A 26,132-nucleotide genomic window follows, 5' to 3' on the forward strand; every position below is an offset into this window, starting at 1 on the left:
TAAGTTCTTAATATTTTTTATCTTAATATATACCATAAGATACTAAAAATAATACTTTAAGATATATACTAAGAGAAAAAATAATTATACAAATTAAGCTTAACTAGTGATGAAGATATTGAAATTTTATCCAAATATTTCACAAAATTTTTGTATTCCGCTGGAAATTCCACGATGGTTTGATGTATCGGATGTTGTGGTTATAAGAATGTTTTAATATGTTGCCTTGTGTAGTATTGTAAGATAAGATAGATTTAAAAGTTATGAAAATGATAACAGAATTTAATACAAGTATAATATTGTTCACTTATATATAAAAAAAAAGCATCATTGGAGGGAAGGCAATCTACCCCCCACGTCTAAGTGCGCCTACTGTAAAAAGACATGTTGGTCATCAGAATGCCTCACAGGTAAAGATGGATGGTTATATAAATATAAAAATATATTAATTATGTACAAAAAATATATTGTGGATTGAAAATGTTCAGGCTATCGCTGCGAATGGTGCGGTATGACAACACATGGGGGATGCCGCACGTACCTGACAACCGAATGTAATTTTGGTGTACTTCAACCCATCTATTTACCTCCACATTCGGTCTCGATTCCGCGCACCGAGGTGCCCATAGAAGCTATTATTGGCGTACAAGTTAAATCGAAAACCACATTAGTACGAGATTACTCGTGCCGTAAGTATTTACTCTTAAAGATTATATTATTAAGTATATTATCGAAGTCGTTAACATGAGTTGTGGATAAATTTTACTAATCGAAATTAAAAACCAATATTCGAAATTCTTCGAAAAATAAACTACGATTTTATTTAGTCTTTTAACATTTGTATGTATATTAGTGCTGTTAGGATCAATGTTGAAACTAAACGTTTCTGGCGATATAATTTTTACAGTGAAATATATAGAGAGAAAATTTCATTTATAAAATGGTGAAACACAACATGCCCACCACATCGGCTTACTTAGTTTTAGTGGTTGCTCCTTCTTCCTTTGACTATTTGTATCAAATTTGAATGATTGATTAATACCGTTTTGTATGTGTAACCATAGTCCGATTCCACTTAAACGTAATATCATTAATCCTACTTCCACAGAATAATAAGAAATACTTTAGATAATTCCATATATATCGTTGGGTAAACGAAACTAAATTATTATACTCTTCGCAAGATTTACTCTGTACAATCGGTACCTATTTTTTACTAATAAAAATATTTACCAATATTCTTGCACAACATTGACCATTATTGTAGATAGTTTTAAAATTTGAAAATGCTTGATTAATTCCATTTAAATTTCTCTAAGAATGTTCATTCCAATGTCTATTTGATGAACATCACTCTTCATTAGTGAGTACTTTTGGTAAACCTAGAATTAGTTTAAAAGTTGTTTCAATAAACAGTTCGGATTAAATCTCTCAAAAGAAAAGGTGATGGAACTTTTACTGATGACGATTAAATTTTATAATATGTACGTAATCATAAGATATTTTGAAATAGCAAAATTTATCTTCAACTCATAAAATGTGCACGATTATGTTATTTATAAGTATGACTTAGAAATTAAACTGTATTCAATTACGCAAACTTATCTAAACATGAGATTCGAAAACCAAGTTGTATTGAGGATATATCATAAATATCTTAGCAGAAGCAATTTTAATATAAAATACAGTCATATCGTTTATTCCCATCAGCATGCTTTCTGCACTTCCGGCACTCACAACCGATTTTATATCCTCTTTGCTCATGGTTTTTACAATACCATCAACATCAAGTCTATTTCATGCAGAAAAGAATTATAAATCAATTTCCTGATTTTTTTAACTCTAAGCCATCTTATATAAGTTGTTTTTTAATCAGAAAAAAATATATATATACATATTTGTATGTTATTTGGTTGTTTTCCATTAATTGTTTATCAGTTAGCGGCATTTAATCAATTTTAGCAATACCCAACATTCTCCAACCATTTTTGTTTTTATATAAATTCTGTTAAGTTGTAATAAAGTATGCAATTAAAATAAGAACCCATATAAAAAGGTAATTAGAAGTTATCAAATCCCTATAAAATTACGATGTAGGAAAAGTTAAGAAACAAAGCAGTCGAAGTTTATTACCCACATGTCGCAGGTCGCTAGAATGCGGTTTAACAATTGCTAATAAATTTTAATTATAATTGTTTTTGTTTACTTATAATTGAGAGGAACCTTGTGCTATGTCTATACGAGACTATGCAGGACCGACCGAGCATGCTTACCTAGGAAATAAGAGTTTTATTGAATAGTTACTTTTTGACTCTTACATTTTCCATAATTTTCAAGTGAATTGAAAATTCTAGATTATTAGGAATGCTAGCAATTCTTGTAATCTGTAAAGAAGAAAAGATTTATAATTTCACTTATTTATATATTTAGTGGTTCTTATTTTTATTTATTATTTTATTTTCCTTTTTGAAAATTAAAACAAAAAATCTCAAAAATATAGTTGATTTGGGGACAATAGAGTGTCCAGAAAATACTACTACCGTAAACTTCATGACTCCCAAGGAAGGCTCTATAGCAGATGTTATCAACGATATAAATAAGGTCCCCGAACTAAGCTTAAAAGAGATTCTGTTTATCGAAAGACAACGTCGCGAGATATCAAAAAAAAATTTTCTACTTTCATCATCCACATCCAGCGTCACACCAACGCCATCTTTACCTTTAGTTACACTCCCAGTTGTTAATAAAACTGCTACCCATTCTGAGCTCAAAGAAGATGAACGATGCAAGTCTATCAACATACCTCTATATTTAAGTGAAGATAATGATGTAAAGACTGCCAGCAGAACACCACCGAATGAAAATTTGATTTGCAATATACAAAAGTCTTCATCTACATCCTCTTCACTGCATCTATTATATACGAATTTGTTGCGTCGCATGCAGCCAATCTCGCGAAAACATTTGTCATCCAATACAGAAGATGAAGAGGAGGCTATAGATGTCTGCGACGTAAATGGTAGTGAAGCGAGTGAAGATTATCATAACATTAAAATTAAACAGCTGGATTCTAGAGATCACAGAATCGTAGCGAAATCCTTACGACGACAATGTCAAAGCCTCTATGAAATTTCTGATACGGGAGGTGTTTTGACAACCGTGGACGACAGTGATTTTGACTCTAACATAAATCAGTTTAGTAGTTTAAGCTATAATAGTGGTAATATTAATACATCGATAGAAAGTCATTATAAATTAGATGAAAAACTGGAAAATGCTCAAAACGTAATATTAACAGCATGTGCACTCAAAGCGTGTCAAACAATCAAAACACCTACACTAGTTACGCAGGCGCTAATGACTCCAAGTGATGGCAACAGCAACGCACATGAAAAATTTTCAAAGACTGCTGCTTTATTAAAAGCGAAAATGTACAACCTCAGCCCGTTTAAGGGTGTCCCTAACAAAGGCGGCTCTCTGAGTGGCTCGCCTAATTCCAGCGATTGCTCGTCCCATTCACCTGTGCCAGATAATCCTTTAAAAATATATCTTTCGGCAGTGAACCGTAGTAAATCATTCCAAGAGTCTGGAGTCAAACAGTATACACGTAAAAAAGACTACACGCGACTTTTTCGACGTCGCTCAAAAAAACGTACTAATGCTTCAAGGCCCATAAGCACTAAAACATCGAAGAAATCCTTCAGTTTAGATACCACAAGGCAAAGCATAGAAATTACCATACAAGATGAACATGGCAATTATCAACCGTACGATGATGACTATTTGACTTTAAAAGATGGCCGCAGTGGACTTAGCCGTAGCGGCTATACTGACGATGATAACGATTTTGACGATGGGTTCGAGCAAGACTTAATACGGCACGTGAAAACAGAATATCAAACACCAACTTATAGTAGTGAAGCCAGCAGTCCTACAAATTTTCATATGTATTTATATGATCAGCCGCATAGTTTTACGAGTGACGACGCCACAGCAGGCGATATAAGTGATGGTGGTAGTAGTCGTAGTCGATCACGTGTTAGTGACAATGAAGAACACGTATTCGGACGGTTGCTGCGACGAATGCAGTGCCTATCGCTTGGGTGGCGGAAACATCGTTACTACAAACGCAGAGGTGATTAATGTATCCTGTTGTTTTTAATATTGGTATTTTCTTAATCATTGCCTAATTAACTTTTTTTTACCTTTTATCATGACGAATTCAAATTTAGTTCGTTTTTTACATTCAATTATTTGTGGTAGAAATTATGAATGATAACAAGGTCAAAAACGAAGCATGAAATTTAGTCAGATATGGCATTTTGTCCATTACTAGTCAGATTCGTATACAGCTTAGAGATTCCCCAATACTCGTGCATACTTGTAGATACGTATAGGGTATATACTTAATTTTAACCAAAGGAATCAAGTATGTACTTGTTTGGCTCGAGGCTCCATATTGCATATCTGTTAAATTCTTTATGACTACTTTTATTACTAATATGTTGACTATGGAAATTAAAAACAATAAAAACATGTGCATGATCAAATTTTTTACTTTATTATATTTATTACGATATTTAAATCATTACATCGGTAATATTTTAAATTATAGCGCTATTTTACTTACATATTGAAATCATACTAAACCTCCGCACATATTACTAATGCTAACGTTAACATTAATAATAATAACAATAAATGTAATAATAGTAAGTATATGTATATAGTATATTAATATAGGTATGTATATTTATATATTTTTTCTAAACTAACTGTACTCGACCGATTTCAACCAAATTTGGTGTGAAACGTCCTTCTGCTATGTTACAGTGCGAAAATGGGCGAAATCGGACTACATTCATGTCTACTTTCCATATGACAATTATAAATTCCATCTCATTCTCTCAATAGTATGCAAATGAAGCAAAAATTAATGTATCGGGACAGAACTTTGCACGAATAATGCCTTTAAAGTATGCCACCATTTGACCAAACATTGTCCAAAACTGTTCAATCTTCTAGGTACCGAATATGTGGACCCTAGTAACCATGTTAGTAGTATGCCCCGAACCCCCATACACTAATAATTATTTTTTAGTATTATATATGTGTATATAAAGTTGCTTGAAAATATGTTCTCGAGTATACCAGAGGAATGTCAAAATTAATGCAATCCCGTCCCTTTCTCTATCGCCAAGGGTATTTAAATAATTTCCGTCTTTCCACATGTCTTTTTACCGTTTGGGTGGTCAAAATATGTGATATTTTAGTTAAATTAAGTGGACAAGTTTTCTTAAAAATTATGTACAATATTTTAGCGCTGATTTACAATGGAATATCCCTAATATAAAGAATTCCGATCCTCTGCTTGACGTTTTTCACATCAACTCAATATATTAAATTTAGCCTCTTCGGTCGAGTTAATACCACATCATATATGAAGATGGTTTTAATATAATTTTAGTTGACGTTAACTAAAGTATAGCAATAAAACTAAGTCTAAGTTTATGGGCTTCAATATAATTTGATTCTAATTTATTCACGATTTCATTGAATAATGGATGTTTAATTCTTTCGCAACATTTATTAATATAAATAAAATTACCAGCACCTGAAGGAATTTTTAGGGCTTTGATTCTTGCAAGTTGCAAGAGTATAAAATGATAGTTACACCCGGACTTAACCCTTCCTTAAATGTTTGACATTACCAACACCTTTAGGTTCACGAAGGTATTTAGCTGGCTTTGACCCTTGCAAATACACCCGAACTTATCCCTTCCAAACTTGTTACTATTTGTATTTACTAATATTGTGTCTACTTTGAATTAAGCGTTTCACCACACTACACTCACTTAAGGGAGGCATTGATTGCGATTATTTCACATTACAATAGATAACGCAATGAGTAAGGAAGATAACGAAACGAGAGTTAACAGAGATTAACTAATGTTCAATTCGTTTCGAGCTTAGTCTTAGAGTATAATTTACTCCTGGTGTACACTTTCTTTATCATAAATAATTTTTCATCTAGAGTTTGAAAACTTACCAGAGACGATATGTGTAGAAGCAGCGAAATGATTATATCAACGACCTTCTAGACTGTGAACAAAACAAACATAAATACTATAAGATTGAATTTATTTATACTAATCTCTATATATAATTAGTATTAAGTTATTTTATAATTATATTAACATAACCAAGTTTTCGTATATATACGAGTATCTGTAGTCTTTAAATATCGTGATTGCCAACTTATTACAACTAATATATGTATACCTATGTATGGTACTAGTTAAATAATTTAATTACGGTATGTCGAATAATCGCCAACATAAGTATTGAATAAATTTTATTGAATACGTTTTTAAAATTGTTCCATTTTAATTGTTGGATAGCACGAAGTATATCTGAAGAGTTTAGTAGTGGCGACACCCCACGCTTCAAAGATGAAGAACTGGTTATTAAAACTGATACAATGCACGCTAGTGCCGTTAGTGGCGGAAGTGGTACGTCATCACACTACCGCCCAGAATCCTCACACAAATCGGATAAATCCGACAAGGATAAAACCAAAAAGGAAAAAGAAAGCGAGGAAAAGGACATTGGTAAGAATGAAGAAAAGTATTTTGTACTTGTTTTGTTTTACTAATTGTATTGTTTTATTTATTTTTGCATACAGAAATGATCAAAGTTTTCGACGGTAATAACTCATTTAGACGGCAATTATATCGGGTAATTAGTGTACCACGAACGTATACTTTAGAACAATTACTAACTACAGCATTACGCGCATTCCATATAACTAGAGAACCCAGCGTAAGTAATTAAAAAATTTTATCACTCCGAATTCATTGAATAAAATTTCATTAAAAAAGTAATTTTCGTGCAATTATCGACTTATTTAGGCATTTTACATGACTGACTTGTATGCCCCTTCTGGTATGGAGGACGTTCCATTGCAGGATCCAACGCCCGTAATGAATTTGACGCATTTGGAAGGAAAGAGACCAGCAATATATCTAAGGTTTCACGATAAGGACAAAGGATATGTACGCGTTTATCCGGGTAAACTGCAATGCTCTCTAGAAGAGCCGTTTGTCAATGTTCCTGTTGAAAATACAACCATTATTAAGGATTTGATTCGCGATGCTTTGGATAAATTTGGGTTACAAGATAACCAAATCCAAGATTACAGGTAATAGAACATTAAAAATATTAGCGTATTTTTTATTAAAGATATCTGTAATGCTCCAGGTGTTCAGAGGTATTACTAGACCGTGGGGTTACCGAAAGGATATTATCATGGAATGAGCGTCCATGGGATATAATGAAGCAATTGGGCAAGGATTCCATCAGACAAATGGAACTGATGCGATTTTATATGCAGCATAAGCAAGATCCGCATGGACCAAATATAGCGCTATTCGTTGGAAATTTACCACCAGGCTTATCGCAACGCAACTACGAACAGATTTTGAATAAGTATGTTACAGATGAAAATAAATTTACTAGTATTGGACCTATCTACTATGAATATGGCTCAGTGGTACTATCATTCGAAGACGCTCAAAAGGCGGTAAGTTAGTTAATTAATAGTATCCACAAACCTTATACGACCACAATATTACTATTTGGGAAATAATAAATATAGACATTTAAACCTTATTTAATTACGTTACAAAATTTCTTTGTATTGTAAAATTTACTTTTTTTGATAATACTTAATCAAAAAATTGTGTTTAACACTTTTGTTCAGCGAACGGTTGTAGATACAGTATAATAATAATCGACATATGTAAAAATGATTTAAATGAAGAGACAAATTGATTGCGTTATGCCCTTATCCTGGGCACTAAAGGTAGGTTTATCCTCCAAAGGGGTGTAATTGCTAGCCCACTGTCAAAAAAAAGTAATTAGATATATCAGCGTAACTTCGTAGTCACATCTCATTTGAGTATTTTATATACGTGTATGTTAATGCTAACTCTAAAAATAACTTTATGCAGTGAAATCAACTAGTTGTGGCTACCTTATCACCAGAATGAACCAAGAGCTTATTTTAAAGTTTCCAACAAGTAATTGGTATTTTTTCCAGTTATTTTTTACTAAATTCAACTTTTTTAAGTCGGCTCAAACAAAGTAGACTTACGTGGTAGCAATAATCTAATTCATTTGACTCATTTAGCTTAATTGGCAACCAAATTATAGTTCTTTAAATTTTTTCAATTAACGCCACTTTTTGGGTGGGACGATGATCCGATTTCGCTTATCGGAACATGTGTTACCCAAGGAATTCAATTCGTCTGGGCAATACATTGCTAGAGTATACAAATACAATTTTATGCTTTCACACATACAAACATTTGCAATTAAATATTTGTTTTCATTAGGTTCGAGCTTTCTATAACTTACGTGAAACTATTATAGAAGATAAGAAGCTTTTAGTAATGCTCTTGCCAAATATAGAACCGAGCATGGTACCACCAGATGTACGACCGCTACTTGTATTTGTTAATGTTAAATCAGGCGGTTGTCAAGGCCTTGAACTAATATCAAGTTTTAGGAAGCTTTTGAACCCTTATCAGGTATTCGACTTGGATAACGGAGGGCCATTGCCGGGGTATGAGAAATACATATGATTTTAATTGCCTCATTTAAATCTCATTTTCTTTATAACAGATTGTACGTATTTCGGCAAATTGTCAACTACAAAATACTGGTATGTGGCGGAGATGGCACTATCGGGTGGGTATTACAATGCTTGGACAACGTGGGACAGGATTCAGAATGCTCGAGTCCACCTTGTGCCATAGTTCCTTTGGGCACCGGTAAGAAATGTTAGACGGAAATTTTAAATGATTGTAATTTTAATTATTACTATGAACTACATTACGCAATAGGAAATGATTTGGCGCGAGTACTCTGTTGGGGTTCTGGATATACAGGAGGCGAAGATCCTCTAAATTTACTCCGTGACGTTATCGAAGCTGAAGAGATACGCCTGGATCGTTGGACGGTTGTATTTCATCCGGAAGACAAGCCGGAAGAGTCTGCATTAAAGGCGCCCTCAAATACAACGGGTAAGAAGAAGAAGGCTCACCAAGCACATCTTTCGCAACAAACAAATCAGCACCATCAATTACCGGCCATAACATCGACTGAAATATCAGGTCATTTGATGTGCCAAATTTCACGTTTTTGTAATTGTTATTTATTATTATTATTTCTAAAAATGATATCTATACTCTTGTTGCATATTGCATAGAGTAGAATACTTTTGTTTACCTAACGGTAACTTGCCTTTCGAGTACAAACTACTTATTAGCCTAACACATATTTTGAAAAATGGATATATCCCGGACCTTTTCGAATAAATTGTTAAAATTTCTCAAATTACGTGAGTTATGTAAAACTCTTTTAAAATTTATATAGTAAAGTGTCCCAACATTGGTGAAGCATTATATTTTACAGCCAAAATGTTCAATTTAAACAAAATTCGTTCAAAAAAGGTTAAAAATTGTCATGTAGTCACCGTCTCCCAACCGTCTTCATTTATCTCAATTAAACTGACTGAAAACATTCAATATCACTTAAAAGTATACTACGAAATTTATGGTAAATGGGCAAAATTCGATAATCTTGCTACTAAAAGTTTGAAAAGAAGCAAACATAATCAAAACATCAAATTTAGTACGACTAAAATCATATATCACAAAATATCATACACATCTTAAACAAATTTTGAACTTAAGATTCTTACGACGCACTAAATGCCCAACAGCTTATTTAATCTTGTTATTGATTACTTAAAAAAGAGTTATTATTACAATAAAAGTATATTAGAAAACAATGAAAATAAGATGCAGTGAGGAAATGTTTAATCTTTTCTTTTAGAAACATCCGCACTTTGAGAACATATGTTCATTCAGCACAAAGATTAAATTACAAAAAGACTACCCTACTAAAAATAAACGCTTATCTATCTCAATCAAGAGATACACTGAACTTGAAAAAATAAAAAAACAGTTGCAATATATCTAACACATATTAACTTATCGTAAAACAAAAAAAAATTAACAAAATTTAGGGACATATCCCGAAACACAATTGTCAACAATCTAACAACAAGAATAAACCCCATATAGTAGCTATTAACCCAGAGTAATAATACAATCGAAAGATTAGAACCAAATTAATCGCAAACACAATAAAATGGAAACATACAGACCCACTATCAAGACTTCCACTACGAAAATTATTGCTTAAAGACAACCCAAACAAACGGAATCATAATAAGTAATTCTTTAGCAGCCAATCAAAGTTATATACCATAGAAGATATTAGCAATTAAAAACAATATCAAACACTTATATATAGTTTATACATAGCCGCAACAAAATCGCAAGGAAAATCCCTTAAATTATAAAACTAAGCAACTATATTGCCATAGTCATACAATATAGCAAAGGAAACAAATCCCAAAAAGCACACAACAGCCACAAAAAATACACACCATTGGAAACACCCGAAATAGACTCAATCCACAACTAAAACATTAACATCAACCCATCACAAATTATTTGAACCAATAAATTATACACTCCAAAAAAATAAATATTAAATATGTTATTTCGTAACTTCACCTAAAGTTTTGTACAATAATGATTTTGTATCCAAATTTTTTCTTACTTACGTTTGCTATAAAGAGAAGAAAGAAGAGGAAAAGAATTAAATACCTTATATGTAAAAAAAATCAAATAATCAAATCATTAGAGACTTTTTTGTAGAGCATTTATTTTCCTACAAAATCTGAAAAAAACTAAAGGATATATTTTTTCTATTAGTTTGAAGCAAGATTTGAATTTTTCTATCTGATAATAAGAAAAAATAGAAAACTGTAAGGCGGAAGATCTTCCTGTTACAAATAAGAGCTCATACTTGGAGAGACTTTTTAGATGTGTCTAAGAACCTTTTTCTAGAGTACCAAGTAAAATAAATTCGTTTTTTCAATGTGTATCCACGCATTAAGTGCTATACATACTTTCCCACAGTGCCGATGTTATGTAAAAACTAAAATTAAAATCATTTTTGCCGAAACCTCAAATGAATATATTGAATATATATATATGTATTTGAAAACATAAATTATTTATTTAGTGTTATATTGAAATTTGTGAGGTTTATGTGGTTTTAAATAAGGAAATTAAATAATAAACAATAATTTAGTAATTTATTATTATTACATATGCATATCTATTATCTATATGCTTGAAAACTAATCTTACATACATATTTTATATGTTTTCGATATTATATGAGTTAAATGTAAGAATTTATTTGCCAAACCTGGTGTATTAACATCAACAATAAACGCCTTTGTGTCTAATGATGCCACAGTTAGGTTATTTAACTCTTACACCGCCCCTATAGTTTTTCCTGGCTAAGGGGTATCATCGAAGATACTTTTTATCGTTTGAATAAAAAAATCTTTTGAATGGAAAAAATGCGATATTACTATTCAACATAGTTGCCATCTAAAACATGTACATTTTATTATAAAGTATATTATAAAAAGGAGAACTAAAGAGTAATAATATTATATATTATAGACCTATTGCAATATGAAAAAAGCACTGATGAGTGGCCAGTTGTTATGTGGAAAACAAAGCATTTCTTTTCTATTATTGAGAAAAATTGTATTTTCTTAAAAATAAATTAGAAAACTAGCATCGCACTAGTCTTTCTAATTAGGTAGTATTTTATAATTAAGATAACATTAAATCATTTTCATTATGAGTATATTAGTGTATGTAAAAGAATAATTTTCATAAAGTCCCTTCAAAAATATATTTTTGATGGATGAATACTATTGGATTCAATTTGTTATTTAAATTCCCTTTTTTATAGGTGGCGGCGCCCAAAATGAAGACAACTCACAAATATTCGTTATGAATAATTATTTCGGCATTGGCATTGATGCCGATCTTTGTCTCGATTTCCATAATGCACGCGAAGAGAATCCGAACAAATTTAATTCTCGACTACACAATAAAGGTTATTACGTTAAGATGGGTTTGCGAAAAATTGTTGGTCGTAAAACCGTTAAAGATCTTCATAAAGAATTAAAATTGGAAGTTGATGGCAAAGTCGTTGATTTGCCACCTGTTGAAGGCATTATTATATTGAATATTTTGAGGTATGTAAATACAATTATAGTAAAATATATACATTATTACATATTATATATATGTATATATAAATTATCTAGCTAAATTCATATTTCATATACAAATATATATAATACATTAATTTGTATTTCGTAGCTGGGGTAGCGGCGCAAACCCCTGGGGACCAGATAAGGATGATAACTTTTCTACACCCAATCATTACGATGGAGTGTTGGAAATTGTTGGTGTTACAGGTGTTGTACATTTGGGGCAAATACAATCCGGTATACGGACGGCAATGAGAATCGCACAGGTTTGTTAAATCATTACCAGTCAGTTTTAAAAAAGTGTATATATTTTCCATTGACATCTTGGAACCGAAATTAATTAAAATTTTTTATAGGGAGGTCATATAAAAATTCATTTATACTCGGATATGCCAGTACAAGTCGATGGAGAGCCTTGGGTGCAAAGCCCTGGCGATGTTGTTGTTTTAAAGTCTGCTCTAAAAGTGAGTATATTAAAAATTTCATTTTGCAATAAAAATTTTGGCTTCAACTCATTTCATGTATGTATATATATATTATATTTTTTCTCGTGCTTCAATTTAAAATTTATACATTATATATATACATTTAAACCTTCGTAGCTGTGCATGCAAAGCTCTGTATTAATTCATATATGTAATATCGTTTATTAATACGGTATATGCATGTACATATACACATACATACATAATCAAAACGTCCAAACCACTGTTAGCTATACTTAGGTACCATACCACTTTAAATATGCATTTCTCAATTTAAACAAAACTAATGGAAGCTCATAACTCATGTAATTTAGTTAATTTATTGGTTTTATTTTGAATTAAATTGTAAAAGCCAATAAAAATGTATTAATGCTCAATTTATAAAATAATATTCATGAAAGAAATTCACTCACGTTTCGTACTTTACGTACGTACACACTTAATATGTACATATGCATATAACATCTTGTTAATAAAAACTATTTCCTTAATTCTTGTTTCTGATTACATTTGTGACATTACATTTTGGGGTTTCTGACCCAATTTATCTCTGAAAAGATCAAATGGAATTGAAAATTGTGTTATATGGGATATAGGCGTAGTTGTTGTTAGATTTGTCCCATTTCAATACTGTGACATAAGAATTCCATGGTAATACAGTGCGCCTTATTTATTTGAAATAGTGATTTGTGAGAAATATATACTAAACCTACAGGGGACGGAGCTACACCTTTTCTTTAAGAGCTTTTATGGCATCGTATGTCTCACCATACCCCTGTACCAACCAAATAGTTTTGTATCTTAATTTGTGGCTTTGTTATAACCTTTTACAGTTCTTCGATTAACGGCATTTGTGGGCGTGGTTCCAGTCTTCCTATTTAAAATACCAACCTTTTTATAGTGCCAATGAATACTTCTGGCCAGTTTCATAAAGAAATCTTACAGACAGATATCCAGAATTGAATTCGTCTCATTGTTATGTATAGCTGTGTGTCTTGATAAGTTTCAGGGGTTACAAAGGAGCGTTAGATGAACAAAACTATTATACAGTGGCAATTTGCGGCGAAAGTATAAAAAAATTTATGTACAACATATACATATGTACAAGTATATACATAATTACTTAGTAGTTTTTAATTCAATATAAATATAATCCAAATCTTGTGTGATATGTAATGCGCACGTATAATACGATTGACTACTAACTAATACTAAATTTACTAATGTGTGTATGAAATATAATATTCCTTATCCTCATTGGATTTTTAATTTGTTTTCTTGTTCCTAACAGTTCGTTGTTACTCAATTCAACATTCCTTTTCATTTTTAAATTCATTCCATAGTCAACAGCGTTCTGTTTCAAAATAATAGGGGTATTCAGTCCAGTTCTGTTATTTCGTTATTCGGTAGATATGTTTTTGTAAAATAAACGGACTATCGTTCTATCGAATAACAAGTATCAGACCGGCAAGCTTGATAATTTTTTCGTTGCTTTCAAAAGTAAGTATTTAATACAATTTAATCAGCTGTTTTGGAATAGCCCTAATTTTTTCAATATGTTCGAAAATTTGAATTCTATCACCTATTTTTCGCACATACTTGTTATATGCAAATATGCAATATATATACTATACACAATGCTAATAAGCATTTATTCTTTGATATACCCTGAATAGTTTGCTACGAAATTTGTAATACCCAGAGGGTAATGTTGGCGCCCCATAAAATATATATATCTTCAGAAAATTTGGCACGGTTTAATATTTATTATTATTCGGTGCAACCGAAGTTAATGTTTTTTCTTGTTTTGTTCTGAGTTAGGTCAAGTGGTTTCATAACAGAAATACACACGGACGTGTGCCATTTCCTGCTTAAATGGCAATGCTATTATATTAGGTATCGAAGGTAGGTAGTAGAAGGAAGGAAGTGTAGTCCAGGTATCAGACCACTAAAACATATAGCTTGCATACAAACTGACCGACCAAAATCATGTCCTTGTATGGAAAGCTTTTTCATATGACAAGATATCTTCAGAAAATTTGGCACGGTTTAATATTTATTATTATTCGGTGCAACCGAAGTTAATGTTTTTTTTTTTGTTTTGTTCTGAGTAAGTCAAGTGGTTTCATATCAGAAATACACACGGACGTGTGCCATTTCCTGCTTAAATGGCAATGCTATTAGATTAGGTATCGAAGGTAGGTAGTAGAAGGAAGTGTAGTCCAGGTATTACGACATTAAGAATATAGACCGTTGGATAAAATTTAGGATAGCATTTCCTGAATTTGGGATTAAAATGGGTATGGGCGGATAGAGGAGGTTCTCCAGATTAGTAATATATTGTATATATGTATATATACACATATATAGCTACCACTTATTTATGGTTTTGAATCAGCATTTAAGTTCAAAAATACAACAATTTAAAGTACGTAATTTTTCGATTTAAAATGAGATTTACTATTATATCCAGTAACACTTTACACAAATTGTTTCTACATAATTATTTCAAATTAACTATTTATTAGAAATAGGTTTGACAGAGAACGAATAAAAATAAATAAAATAAGAAAAATTATACCGCAAATACAGAACCCATAATCGGGTGATAAATCTTTCAGTATTTCCCTTATCTTGATAAATCCGGGTATTGGATCGACCAGATTAATTTTTGGTTTTAGAAAAATAGAAGCGTATTTGTAGAAAAGAGTAATACGCGAAAGAACTGAGGATGCCCCGCTGTTCGATAGACCAGGGCTATTTTTTCAACGCGGCTGAAGGTCGCCAATACAGAAAGAAGTTCTACGCGGAAAACTAATAATGTGGTATTTGTTTCCTGCAATTGGGGTATGATCCGTTTTCTTTTTTTCTTTTGGCAACACTGATTATTCGTTAGTCTTCAATGTGCATAAATAGAATTGAACAAAAAGTTAAATATTAAATTAAAGCTATTTTTGCAAAAATGATCACTGAATAAGTATGTAGAAACAATTTTTGGAAGTGAATGTGAAACTCCACATAACTAAAAAAAATGTCACACCTAAAATTATTATACTTATGAACTTTAAATACAAAAATCTCAAAAACCATAAGTGAGTGGTAAGGAGGCCTAAGTCTTTGAAGTTCTATTCGCACCTATTTTTCTAACATAGGACATAAGATGACCATTCACAAGTGTTACTCCTAATATACCCACCGAATATTAATTTAATGGATTTATACATACTTTATGTTTGGGCCATACGCTTCTCGTAGTGGAATTGTAATCTATATGTTGTAACATTTAAGGCTTGAAATAAATTTTAATTAAATTTGTGTATTTCTTAGTGGTTAACATATTTCTGCTTTCGATAAAATTGAATGTATTATACGTTAGTTTGAATACTCCGTAACCTTTCCGTTGTGTTCAAAAAGAAGGTAAAAATTATTACGGTATTTTGGCTTACATATTGGTTAAGTTGCTGATGTAAAATCACTTTATATGAATTTCGAACACTACACTGCAGAAGAATTTGCATTAGACCCGACCGAATTTTGTGATATATTGTCACGAATCAAAGGCAATTATTGCGATTTAAATATACCCAATTTTAATAAATTGTTTAAAATGTCCGCAAAAAATATTGCGTGTTAGCAATTTTTTTATTTCATCAATTTATTTATTATATAAATTTTTACATGAATATTTTATTTTCTGTGCCGACTTTAACCGATAAAAAAGTTTAAGGTAAAAAGTACCAAGTCCAGAGAATTGTATGTATGCGATATACAATAATCCAAATATTAGTTATTCAATTAAAATAAATACATTTTTCCTAGAAAATAAAGTATTTCATTTGTATCAATAGTTGCATACTTCTGTATATACATAGTACATTGTAATTTAATACTTTTCTATTTTGATTTCCTTATTTGTCAATCATACATGTAACTAAAAACTAAGACTGACATATCTTATTGGGTCAACAGATAAGTATTTAAGCGGTTATATGACATTAAGTTGTTGAATATAAATGTTAATTGTTACTAAAAACTATTTATAAACTAGTCATAATGAACGGGATTGAATGATTTATTAAAAGATGAATAAATAAAATGTGTACGATTTTACGTATATCTGGTCTACATATTCCCATTCCTTCTCTACACATTTCCAATACAGGCTACAATGCTGAAAAAAAGTAGAGGTAAACGACGCCTTACTGAGCCACATATTTCCCCAGCCGTACTAGCCAGTAGTTTATCAGCGTCAGCAACGGCATCTACTGCAGCATCACAAGCTACAATTCAAATAAATTCCACTGGAAGCAGTGGTAGCGGACTCGGACAAGGACCAGAAAATGGCGATCGCGACCGCGCAACTCCAATTGGCACATAGAGATCGCGCCCGTCCGGTCCAAGTTTTTTATTTTCTTGTTTTCTTTGATTATTAATATACACAAAGCTATTTGACAACAAGAAAAATAACAATAAACAAATTAACTAACGAAAACAAAATAAAGATATATTATAAATTAAAACATCACTGTTACAAATAGTTCACAGGACGACCTACAATGCGTTTTAAAATAATTGCATTTCAAATATAAATAATTTTATTTATTTAATAATAAGCATTTTATTAATTAGATTAACGAATTGTTTCACAGTAAAATTTACCAAATTTAAATAATCTATATATGATACTTATGCAAATAACTGTCTGTGTACACCTGACTTGTAGCAAACAGAACAAAGATTGGTAATAGGATTTTGAAAATTGCAACATTTTTTTTCAACAATAAAATCTTTACGAGCGAGTGCAGATTCTCATTATCTTTTCTTTTAGTTATACTTGTGTAGCTTTACCGATGGCGTTTCAAAAAAATTATGCTCTGTCTAGCTAATACACTAAAATTAAATATTTAAGCTTTTTCCTTTTCACTAACACCTTTACATTTCCATTATTATATTTTATGTATATAATTCCAATAGTTTCACTGAAGATTTGCATACAAACATAGATTATATATACATAATATACATGAAAGAAAAGATAATTATCGTTGACAAGTATTTCGTTACTTCAATATTTCTGATCAAGAATTGATTTTTGTATGCACGTATATACTACATCAATTTCAACACGATTTAATACGTAGTAGCGTAATAAAAAAGTAATTTTGGCACTAGTTATTATTTCTTCAAAAGTTGCTATTGTAGTAGCTAAATAAGGTTCTATTGCACTTCCGTATATATATTTTATTACGATGAGCCGACCTCGACCTTGTCGAATGAAATCTTCTTACAAAATTCCCCACCCACTAGCAAATAATATTTACTGTTTAATTCGTTCATCTTATCTTATAAATTTATAAAAAGAAGTCATTATATAAACTGTTTGACATCATTACACATTCATGCATACCTGTACGTAGTATGTTTGGTATTAGAATTAGAGTTACTCTCATTTTATTAGATTTATGTATATACTTGATAGATTTTCGTTATCAATAATTATGATACTTTTATAACGTTTTTATTAATGATTAACAATGGTTATTATTTATAAATACTCGTATCTGCTTGTTTGTTAAATACATCGGTTTTGGATTTGATAGTTGTATTTCTTCTTTTATATCAAAAATGGAATATAATCAAGTATTAATGTATTCATTTGTATGTAAAGTGCTTGGTTAATAATGTTGCATACTTTCGTTATCCTCACTATTCTTTAATAATTATATCACAATTATTTCCTCTATCAAACAAATCATAAATACATATTTACTATACAAAAGCTCCTCAAAATTGTTTAATCACTTTTTATATTGTTTGTTTTTCTTTAATAATATCTCCTCATATGTTTGGAAATTAATCACATAATTGACACAATATAAAAAAAAACGTTAAAAATCTATCGGGTATCAATAAAAACAAAACAAATAAAATCGTTTAACATTATCTAACCTCTTCACCGGCCCCAAAAACTTCATATTACTTGTAATAAAAATAAACCGGACGGAATTTTATGGAATTATTGGGAATTTCAATAATAACCGGAATCAATCCAAATTAATATATTTAAAATTATAACCTTTATAAAAAACACTACAACTAATATCACGTAAATGAACACCGCTTATGCATAAGGCCACTATGTTAAAGAAAAACAAAAGTAAAATGAAGCGACGCAACACAGAGCCAACAATGACACTTACCGGTACAGCAACACCCCATCTCTCACTAATGCCAGTAACCGTATTGGCGGCGGCCAGCGACAGTAGTACCGGCGATACAGATGCTGAGAATACACCGAACAATACCGATTTCTGAATATGGTACAGTGAGCGATTAATTTAACGTACTAACTAATGTGAGTTTTTTTGGAAAATATTCAAATGTGCTTAAAAAGTATATTAATATATATAACTTATTTGGATTTAATAAAATATTCAACGCATAATAAGGACAAACATTCCGAATATAAAATTTATGCTCTTTGTACTTCCATATTAATTACATTAAACAAATTTTTTTGTTCGTTTACTGACTTAGAAAAATATATGTACTCTACCTTAAAACGAAATAGTTTTTAGCCGGAATTATTAAATTAAAAAGATATGTATATGAACAAAAGCTCACATACCTCCTACACCTTAGTTAAGTTACATATATACACATATGATCTTTTATAAAAGATACCTGTAAGAACCGTAACCGAAAGTTACTGATTTGTAAACCATGCATATATGTATGTACCCAGATAATATCATACGTACATATGTGCCACGGGTATGTGATAATGTACTTGTACTTGAGCCTATATGGTAAAACAATGCCCAAGTAAGCACTCCACTTTTTTGAAGTACAAAGTGGTTATTTTAAAGCATCATATTAAAAGGATAACAAATCCGTTGGAAATCTTTATAATATGATTAATAGTACGTTAAACGGAAGTCGCTCTCTGATTTGCAATTTATCTTACTTGCTTAGAATATTATAAAGAGCCACTAGCTTCTACTATATTGTGTAAAGTATTGAAAGAATTAGAAACATATTTTATTTTTCATTAAAAAGTGAATGCACAACATTTATAATACGAAAAATCTTATGTCAGCATGATATCACCAAGAAAAATGTAGTAAAAGTCCATAACACATCAATACACTTACACACATATGAGCACAATGAGAAAAAGCAAATTTATTTAATGGCTGAATTAGCTGCATTAAACATTGGAATTATTTATGTGCATGTGCTTTTTCGCACACATAACATATACATACATATGTATGTATGTAGTTGGATTTGATTTACGCAGTTTACACAAGACATTTACCTACTTCATAAACGATATTTTAGAAATTTGTAAATATCAACCACTAAATGATGGGCTTTACTCCAGTCAGACGCATATAACAAACATTTACAAGTATTTTATCTATATTCCTATATAGGAATTTTTTGAATACATTCATATGTATATGCAAATTTTCACATTGTTTTTTTTTTTGGTGATACATATAGACGTTGTTTCATATTTTTTTATATAGAGTTAAAGCAGCTCATATTCACGTGAAATGAAAACAACCCAGATAAATAAATTCCAAAATTTTGTTGCCTGAGAGTCACGGAACTCAGTCAACATCATTTCAGCATCCAAATTCACACTCCTAAAAAATAATACGCATATGCATATAACAAGTTTATTATTAAAAGCTACATAAACATTAATGTACACTAAACATCTGAGAGCAAATGTTAAAAAAGTAGATATGTATATTTATATAGTAGGAAATAAGCAGACATTGTGATAAATCGCCTCCACCTGTTATGATTAGGGGCTCAGTAAATGTGGTGTAATCAGACGCTTATTGAAATTCCGTGAACATTGGTCACAACACACTACAGACAAAGTCGATGTTTCAATATTTCTTGCAATTTTAACGAATAACAAAAAACATATGCAATGGAATTATTTTATATTATTAATATTACGAACAACGCGCACTAATAAATTGGTCAACAAGTGAAAATTGCGAGATATGTTGATAAGTGTATTATAACCAACAATTCGATTAACCGCATTCACAAAAAATCTGCAGCTGTTTGGCGATTTTAACACAAACATTTAATTAATCGCATTTTTTTTTTAACCTAATGCGTAGTCTAAATGAAAGATAAAAAAACACCTCTACTTTAAGAAATTCAAAAGGAAACAGAAATAAGTAACAGTTGAATAAATACTTACAAAATATGCAAATATTTAAAGAAATCCAAAACATAAATACCAACAAAATTTCTCCTACTTACTAAAACGAAAGCTTAAAAATTAAAAATTGGTGTAGTGTGTAGTATTAAGACATATAACCAATTATGGAAGAACACATTATTAACTTAAAATCATAAATTGACAAACGGAAAATCTATTTGTATATACATACATATGAATGATTATTACATATTATTTGAAATTGATAAAAATATTCACGCCGTTACACAATAAAAAATTTTCGCTTTTTTATTTCTCATAAAGTATTTCCCAAAAATGCATTATTTTAATTACTTTCAAATTAGCTAACCAAAACCAGCTTGGAATAAACATGCAAATGTTTATAGTTGTTAGAATGTACATATGTATGTACATACACTATGTTTGAAAGTGTTTGCTGTCAAAGAGTTCATTGTCACATATGTACATATGTACTTGTGTACATGCACCATGTTTATTTTTAATACTTATAGTATGTTGGATGACAAGAAAATAATATGATTATGAACACAGGTATATACAATGCTGCATACGTATCTATGTATTAATGGATACTTACCCAATATATGAGAATGTCACAACTCATTAAATGCGAAAACATCAACTTTATTTACCGAACAAATAAATCTTATTTGAGGTACTATATCATTAAACTATCAGACCAGTTATTAACAAATGTATTATGGAATGCATGAAGATATTGCTAAAATAAAAAGTATTTGCTTAGATATTGTGCCATAATGAGTTTTATATAAGTTATTTTGTCAAAATGTTTTACAATTGATCACAAACTTTTACTACAATAATTACAACCACATAGACATTTAACGAACATGTATTCTCTAATTAATTGCATAAAATGCATATATGAGTATCTCAAGAACTTAAACATGCATACGTACATACCTATGTAAAACATATTTACTTATGTGTAAAGCAACATTGATGGAACTTGAAACACCATAAAAATACTAAATGACATCCTACAAGTTATAGAAAGATGCGAATTTGCAAATAGAAAAAACATAAAATCATAAAACTAACATACAAAAATAAATGTAACTAATAACACAACAAATAAAGCTTAATGGAATTTCAGTCGGGTATATAAATACACATATATAAATTTAAGACGGAGTTGGCAAGTAATTTAAACTAAATGAAATTTAAATTACTAAACTTAGCGAAGAAGGTTACCTCCTTTAGAAATTCAAATTTAAGTTAAAAGAGTCTAGCCAAATATGCGATATTTTTATTAAAATCAACTTAATGAACTAAATTGAGATATACATGATATATATATTGGGTCTGGAGAAAGATCCGTATTGATTGGACTAACTTTTGAGATTACTCAAGTATAGTTAAATAGGTAAGAGTGCTGCCACGATGAGCTCAATTAGCGCTGGATGCACTATCATAGGACCTTGCTATTTCGTTTCGTCGTTGCGCGCAAACCATTTGGTGCTCTCAATGAAACTACTTATATCTATCCTTGCTTTTCCGTTTCGTCGTTGCGCTCAAACCATTTGGTGCTCTCAATGAAACTACTTATATCCGTTGAGCTTTTTGTGGGCAACCGTTCAAAGTTTGATGCCTGATGGGTTCGAAGTATTTTGTGTTGGGTTTATGATAGAGCTGGGCATTCATAGAGAAAGGGGAAATCCGTTTTCGTAGTCCCTTCTTGGTTGCAGCTGCGAAAAATATCGTTATAAGGCAGGTCCATTCTAAGCGCATGCTCTCCAAAAGGCCAGTGCCCCGTTATAGTAGCTGTTAGTCTGTATATACTATTTCTTGACCTAGATAGTAGGTCCTTGGTTCGATTCCTGTCATTGCATGTTTATGTCTGATGAGGGCTATTTTGATTTAAACGGAAATATAAACAAGCTAAATTGCCGTTTAGGGAGTTCATCAAATCCAGAAATAATCCACGAGACGACTTCACCCAGAACGAATCACTGGGTGGTGCACATATGAGTGGCTGAACATGCAGGTCCTTTACAGCTATACAAAAAAAAAAAAAATGTTATGCATTGATTAACAAAAAGTTATTACGGTTTGTTTTTGTAGCACGATTCGTGGGCCACCCTGTATATTCAAGTTTAGAGAGTGTTCATTTGCATTATGATTCGGTCACTAGCTGAAGCATAATTGAAGAATTAAACGACAACGTTGAGATTTTAGGTGGTTGCGAAGTTAATTTCCAGATAAAACATTTGTTGCCAGGCGATCTGTTGATTTTGAATCAAGCGCTACTGTTTATGATGAAAATGGAAACGTAAATTTTTCACTGGGATTTATTTATTTCTATATATTCTAAATATACCCTATTGTTTTTCAGTGTAATTTGAATCCACCTAAGTTATTAATATAATTCGATGTTTACCTAAGCCACAGCTACGCGTGGCCGGGGTTTTCTGGTATATATATGTATACATAAGTGTATGTATGTATACATATTTGTATGTATGTATACATATTTGTATGTATGTATACATATATGTACATATGTATGTATAGCTCTATATCTAACTTGATTAACTTTACGCGTTACGAGCAACCGTTAAGTGAAAAAAATTATTATACTCTGGAGCAACATGTTACTGGGTTAGGGACAAGAAGCTATAGGCTGTTTGCTGCCAGCATTACAGGTAGAACCAGAGCTTATTGTTGGTCAGAAAATGGTGAATTAGCTAATATTAAATATTTTTGTGTACCCCGCAAGTGAAGCATAATGTAACAGTTTTCTCTACAAACCGCCTACGTTGGAACCATTGTATAAATCTCATTGTATAAATCTAGGCTTATACAATGATAAATCTATAAGTAGGCTTATATAATGGTTGGAACTCTACTTTGAAGTCAATCACTGGATTCTTACGGGGCATCTCGACAGGCACTATATGATTTCTAAAAATCTGTACTGCTACCAATATTGCCAATGGAGACTGCACATTGCTAATGTTTAGGAATTGATGTCTAAATATATATCTTGACATCTGTTGCTAGCAATAAACTGTCATTTTGGTGTTTTGACAGAGCTGTTTTTGTTTCTACAGAAAATTTGGAGCGGTAATATGTGCAAACATTATTTCGGTCGCATAATGCCAGGAAAAATAAAATACCCGAGCCTGATGTTTCATGTTTTGTTGCGTAAACTGCAATTCAGGTAAGTTATATTCAAAACATAAACATGGAAAATAGCAATTATATACATATGTATGTATATGTATGGTAAAATTTTAATTCTGACTAGCATATGTGAATATCAATGTCATATTTAATTATTGACTAATAACTAAACATTATGCAAAAATTATTTAAGTCCGAATATATTAATTCTAATTTTTCCAACAAAAAGTTTGTCACACAAGGGGGTTTCTACTTTTTTTCACTCTCCATGTAAATTTTTGTCATCCTCATACAATTTTTAAACGGTTCAAGAGCTTAAACATATGCCAGAGAATGTAAAATATATATATATAATCTACATTCTCTGATGAAACAATCTCATCGTTTTCAGTTCCCCTGCGAAAAGTGAAATATTTTGCTAATGATCGCACTGTGAACCTTCTCTATAATCTACATTCTCTGCAAAAACATTGCCAACCTTAATGGCAATATATTTGACAGATGGTTAGCAATGTCTATTGCCTATGGGGATGCGACGGCCCCTATGGCCAATTCACATAGAACTTTTGCTTCGCTTTGTGTCAGACATTTGTTTTGACAGAAAAGTGCCATGTACGATTTTGTATGAGTGCGTTCACAAAAAAAGTTTTCGACCCCTTTTTTATTTTTGCTTTCAAGTTGCAATATATTCACACTTTTCCAACTTGAAAGCTGCCCTGTATCAATTTTTTCAATCAAGTCGTGAGGTAACTTGACAATCAAGTTAAAACAGCTGATCACATAGTTTTGAAAAAAAAAATGCCATGCAATTATTGGAAATCTTAATCTTTCGATATAGCAATGGTAAAAGTTTATGAATCAAATCTTGCAGAAATGAAAATGTTTGTGTTGACTGTTTTATATCGGACCACGCTCCTTCAGAGAGAATAAAACTCCTGCATTTCTATTATATCTTTATTATTCAAATTTAGCGATTCGTAGTTGCCAGAATCTTTTAGATACGAAGTTTAGTTAAATATCAACTATATAAGGGCTGCCAGACACAGTTCTATGTAGAGTCAAGGATGACATGATGCGAGACTCTCTCATTTTCGCTGATTTTTCTGTTATTCTCTTTCCCTGATTATTAAAATCAGGGAATTTCGAACAGCTGATATCAAAAAAGGCGGGATGCCAGAAATAAACCCGCTAAAAATAGCTAACAAAGACAGTGCGAAACGAAATTTCAAGAAACGACACAAATACTTTTGAATAACGTGCAACTAAATTTTATTTGTTAATTTAATTTAAAACGTTCATTATAAAACCATGATCTTTTATTATGACTTGTATTGTTCCTTTGTTATAATTTTTTTTATTTATATGCTATTTTTTTATGTTATATGATTTTTTAAAAATTGTATAATATAAATACAAGTATATAGGGATGTACCTATATGCGTTATATAGGCCTACTCGGGGACGGAGCACCTAAAAATAATATCGAAATGCAAAATACCCAAAAGTTTTTTTATAATACCCAATCCATTTTCTTTCGACAGTGGCATGATTGGAAAATGTTATAAAAAATGTGGGTTTTGACAGCTCTCTCTTGATTCAAAGAGTCTCGCATCATTTCATCCTTGGTAGAGTGTTGTCGTGTTAAGACCAATTGAGACATAAGCAAGAAGTTGTAAGCTCGAATAACGAGCAATAAGTGTTTAGTTGTTGGAATTAGAAATAAAGATATGTGTATAGCCATGAAATTGGGACTTTTATTTAACAAGTTGAGTTATAGGTAGACGATTTATCGAGAAATCTGTTACAATACTATTAAATGAAATTTTACTATTTAATACCATTATATTTTTTGTAATTTAAATTCCGCTCTTCGTGAATGCAGATACATATTTGCAAGCTGTCAAAATTTTACCTACCTCTTGAGCTGAGTTAAATTCTGATGTTCGGATGCATCACGAAAAATGTACAATTTTCACAAATTGGAATCTTAATTTCAATACTTCGTAATTGTGTATGTTCTTCGTGTGTGACCAGCTTTACAGAA

At 31.1% G+C, this 26,132-nt stretch overlaps 1 protein-coding gene and 1 long non-coding RNA gene across 6 annotated transcripts in view; one reads left to right on the forward strand and one right to left on the reverse strand.

The window, feature by feature from the left end:
- Window positions 1-22,071, forward strand: part of LOC106616110 (diacylglycerol kinase theta) — a 30,185-nt gene extending 8,114 nt beyond the window's left edge. Inside the window, exons 7-20 of one of the 5 annotated variants that reach the window (XM_036357625.2) lie at window positions 326-410; window positions 489-689; window positions 2,501-4,135; window positions 6,402-6,611; window positions 6,686-6,822; window positions 6,912-7,201; window positions 7,261-7,582; window positions 8,397-8,626; window positions 8,686-8,834; window positions 8,907-9,176; window positions 11,914-12,202; window positions 12,330-12,486; window positions 12,577-12,684; window positions 18,838-22,071. In XM_036357625.2, the coding sequence (XP_036213518.2) occupies window positions 326-410; window positions 489-689; window positions 2,501-4,135; window positions 6,402-6,611; window positions 6,686-6,822; window positions 6,912-7,201; window positions 7,261-7,582; window positions 8,397-8,626; window positions 8,686-8,834; window positions 8,907-9,176; window positions 11,914-12,202; window positions 12,330-12,486; window positions 12,577-12,684; window positions 18,838-19,020 (4,266 nt within the window). In that variant the 3' untranslated portion in view covers window positions 19,021-22,071. Of the gene's footprint in view, window positions 1-325; window positions 411-488; window positions 690-2,500; window positions 4,136-6,401; window positions 6,612-6,685; window positions 6,823-6,911; window positions 7,202-7,260; window positions 7,583-8,396; window positions 8,627-8,685; window positions 8,835-8,906; window positions 9,177-11,913; window positions 12,203-12,329; window positions 12,487-12,576; window positions 12,685-16,867; window positions 17,518-18,837 lie in introns of those variants that run through there. The other 4 variants (XM_036357628.2, XM_036357623.2, XM_036357626.2 and 1 more) reach the window with 4 other exon arrangements.
- LOC138855888 (uncharacterized) lies at window positions 823-16,383 on the reverse strand. The gene is made up of 3 exons (XR_011395033.1): window positions 16,152-16,383; window positions 2,274-2,384; window positions 823-1,382 (listed from the first exon to the last, which is right to left on the reverse strand). It is a non-coding gene; the product is annotated as an uncharacterized lncRNA (long non-coding RNA).
- Window positions 22,072-26,132: the final 4,061 nt, after the last annotated feature.

This window comes from Bactrocera oleae, chromosome 2, assembly GCF_042242935.1.
Source record: "Bactrocera oleae isolate idBacOlea1 chromosome 2, idBacOlea1, whole genome shotgun sequence".
Classification (NCBI taxonomy): domain Eukaryota; kingdom Metazoa; phylum Arthropoda; class Insecta; order Diptera; family Tephritidae; genus Bactrocera; species Bactrocera oleae.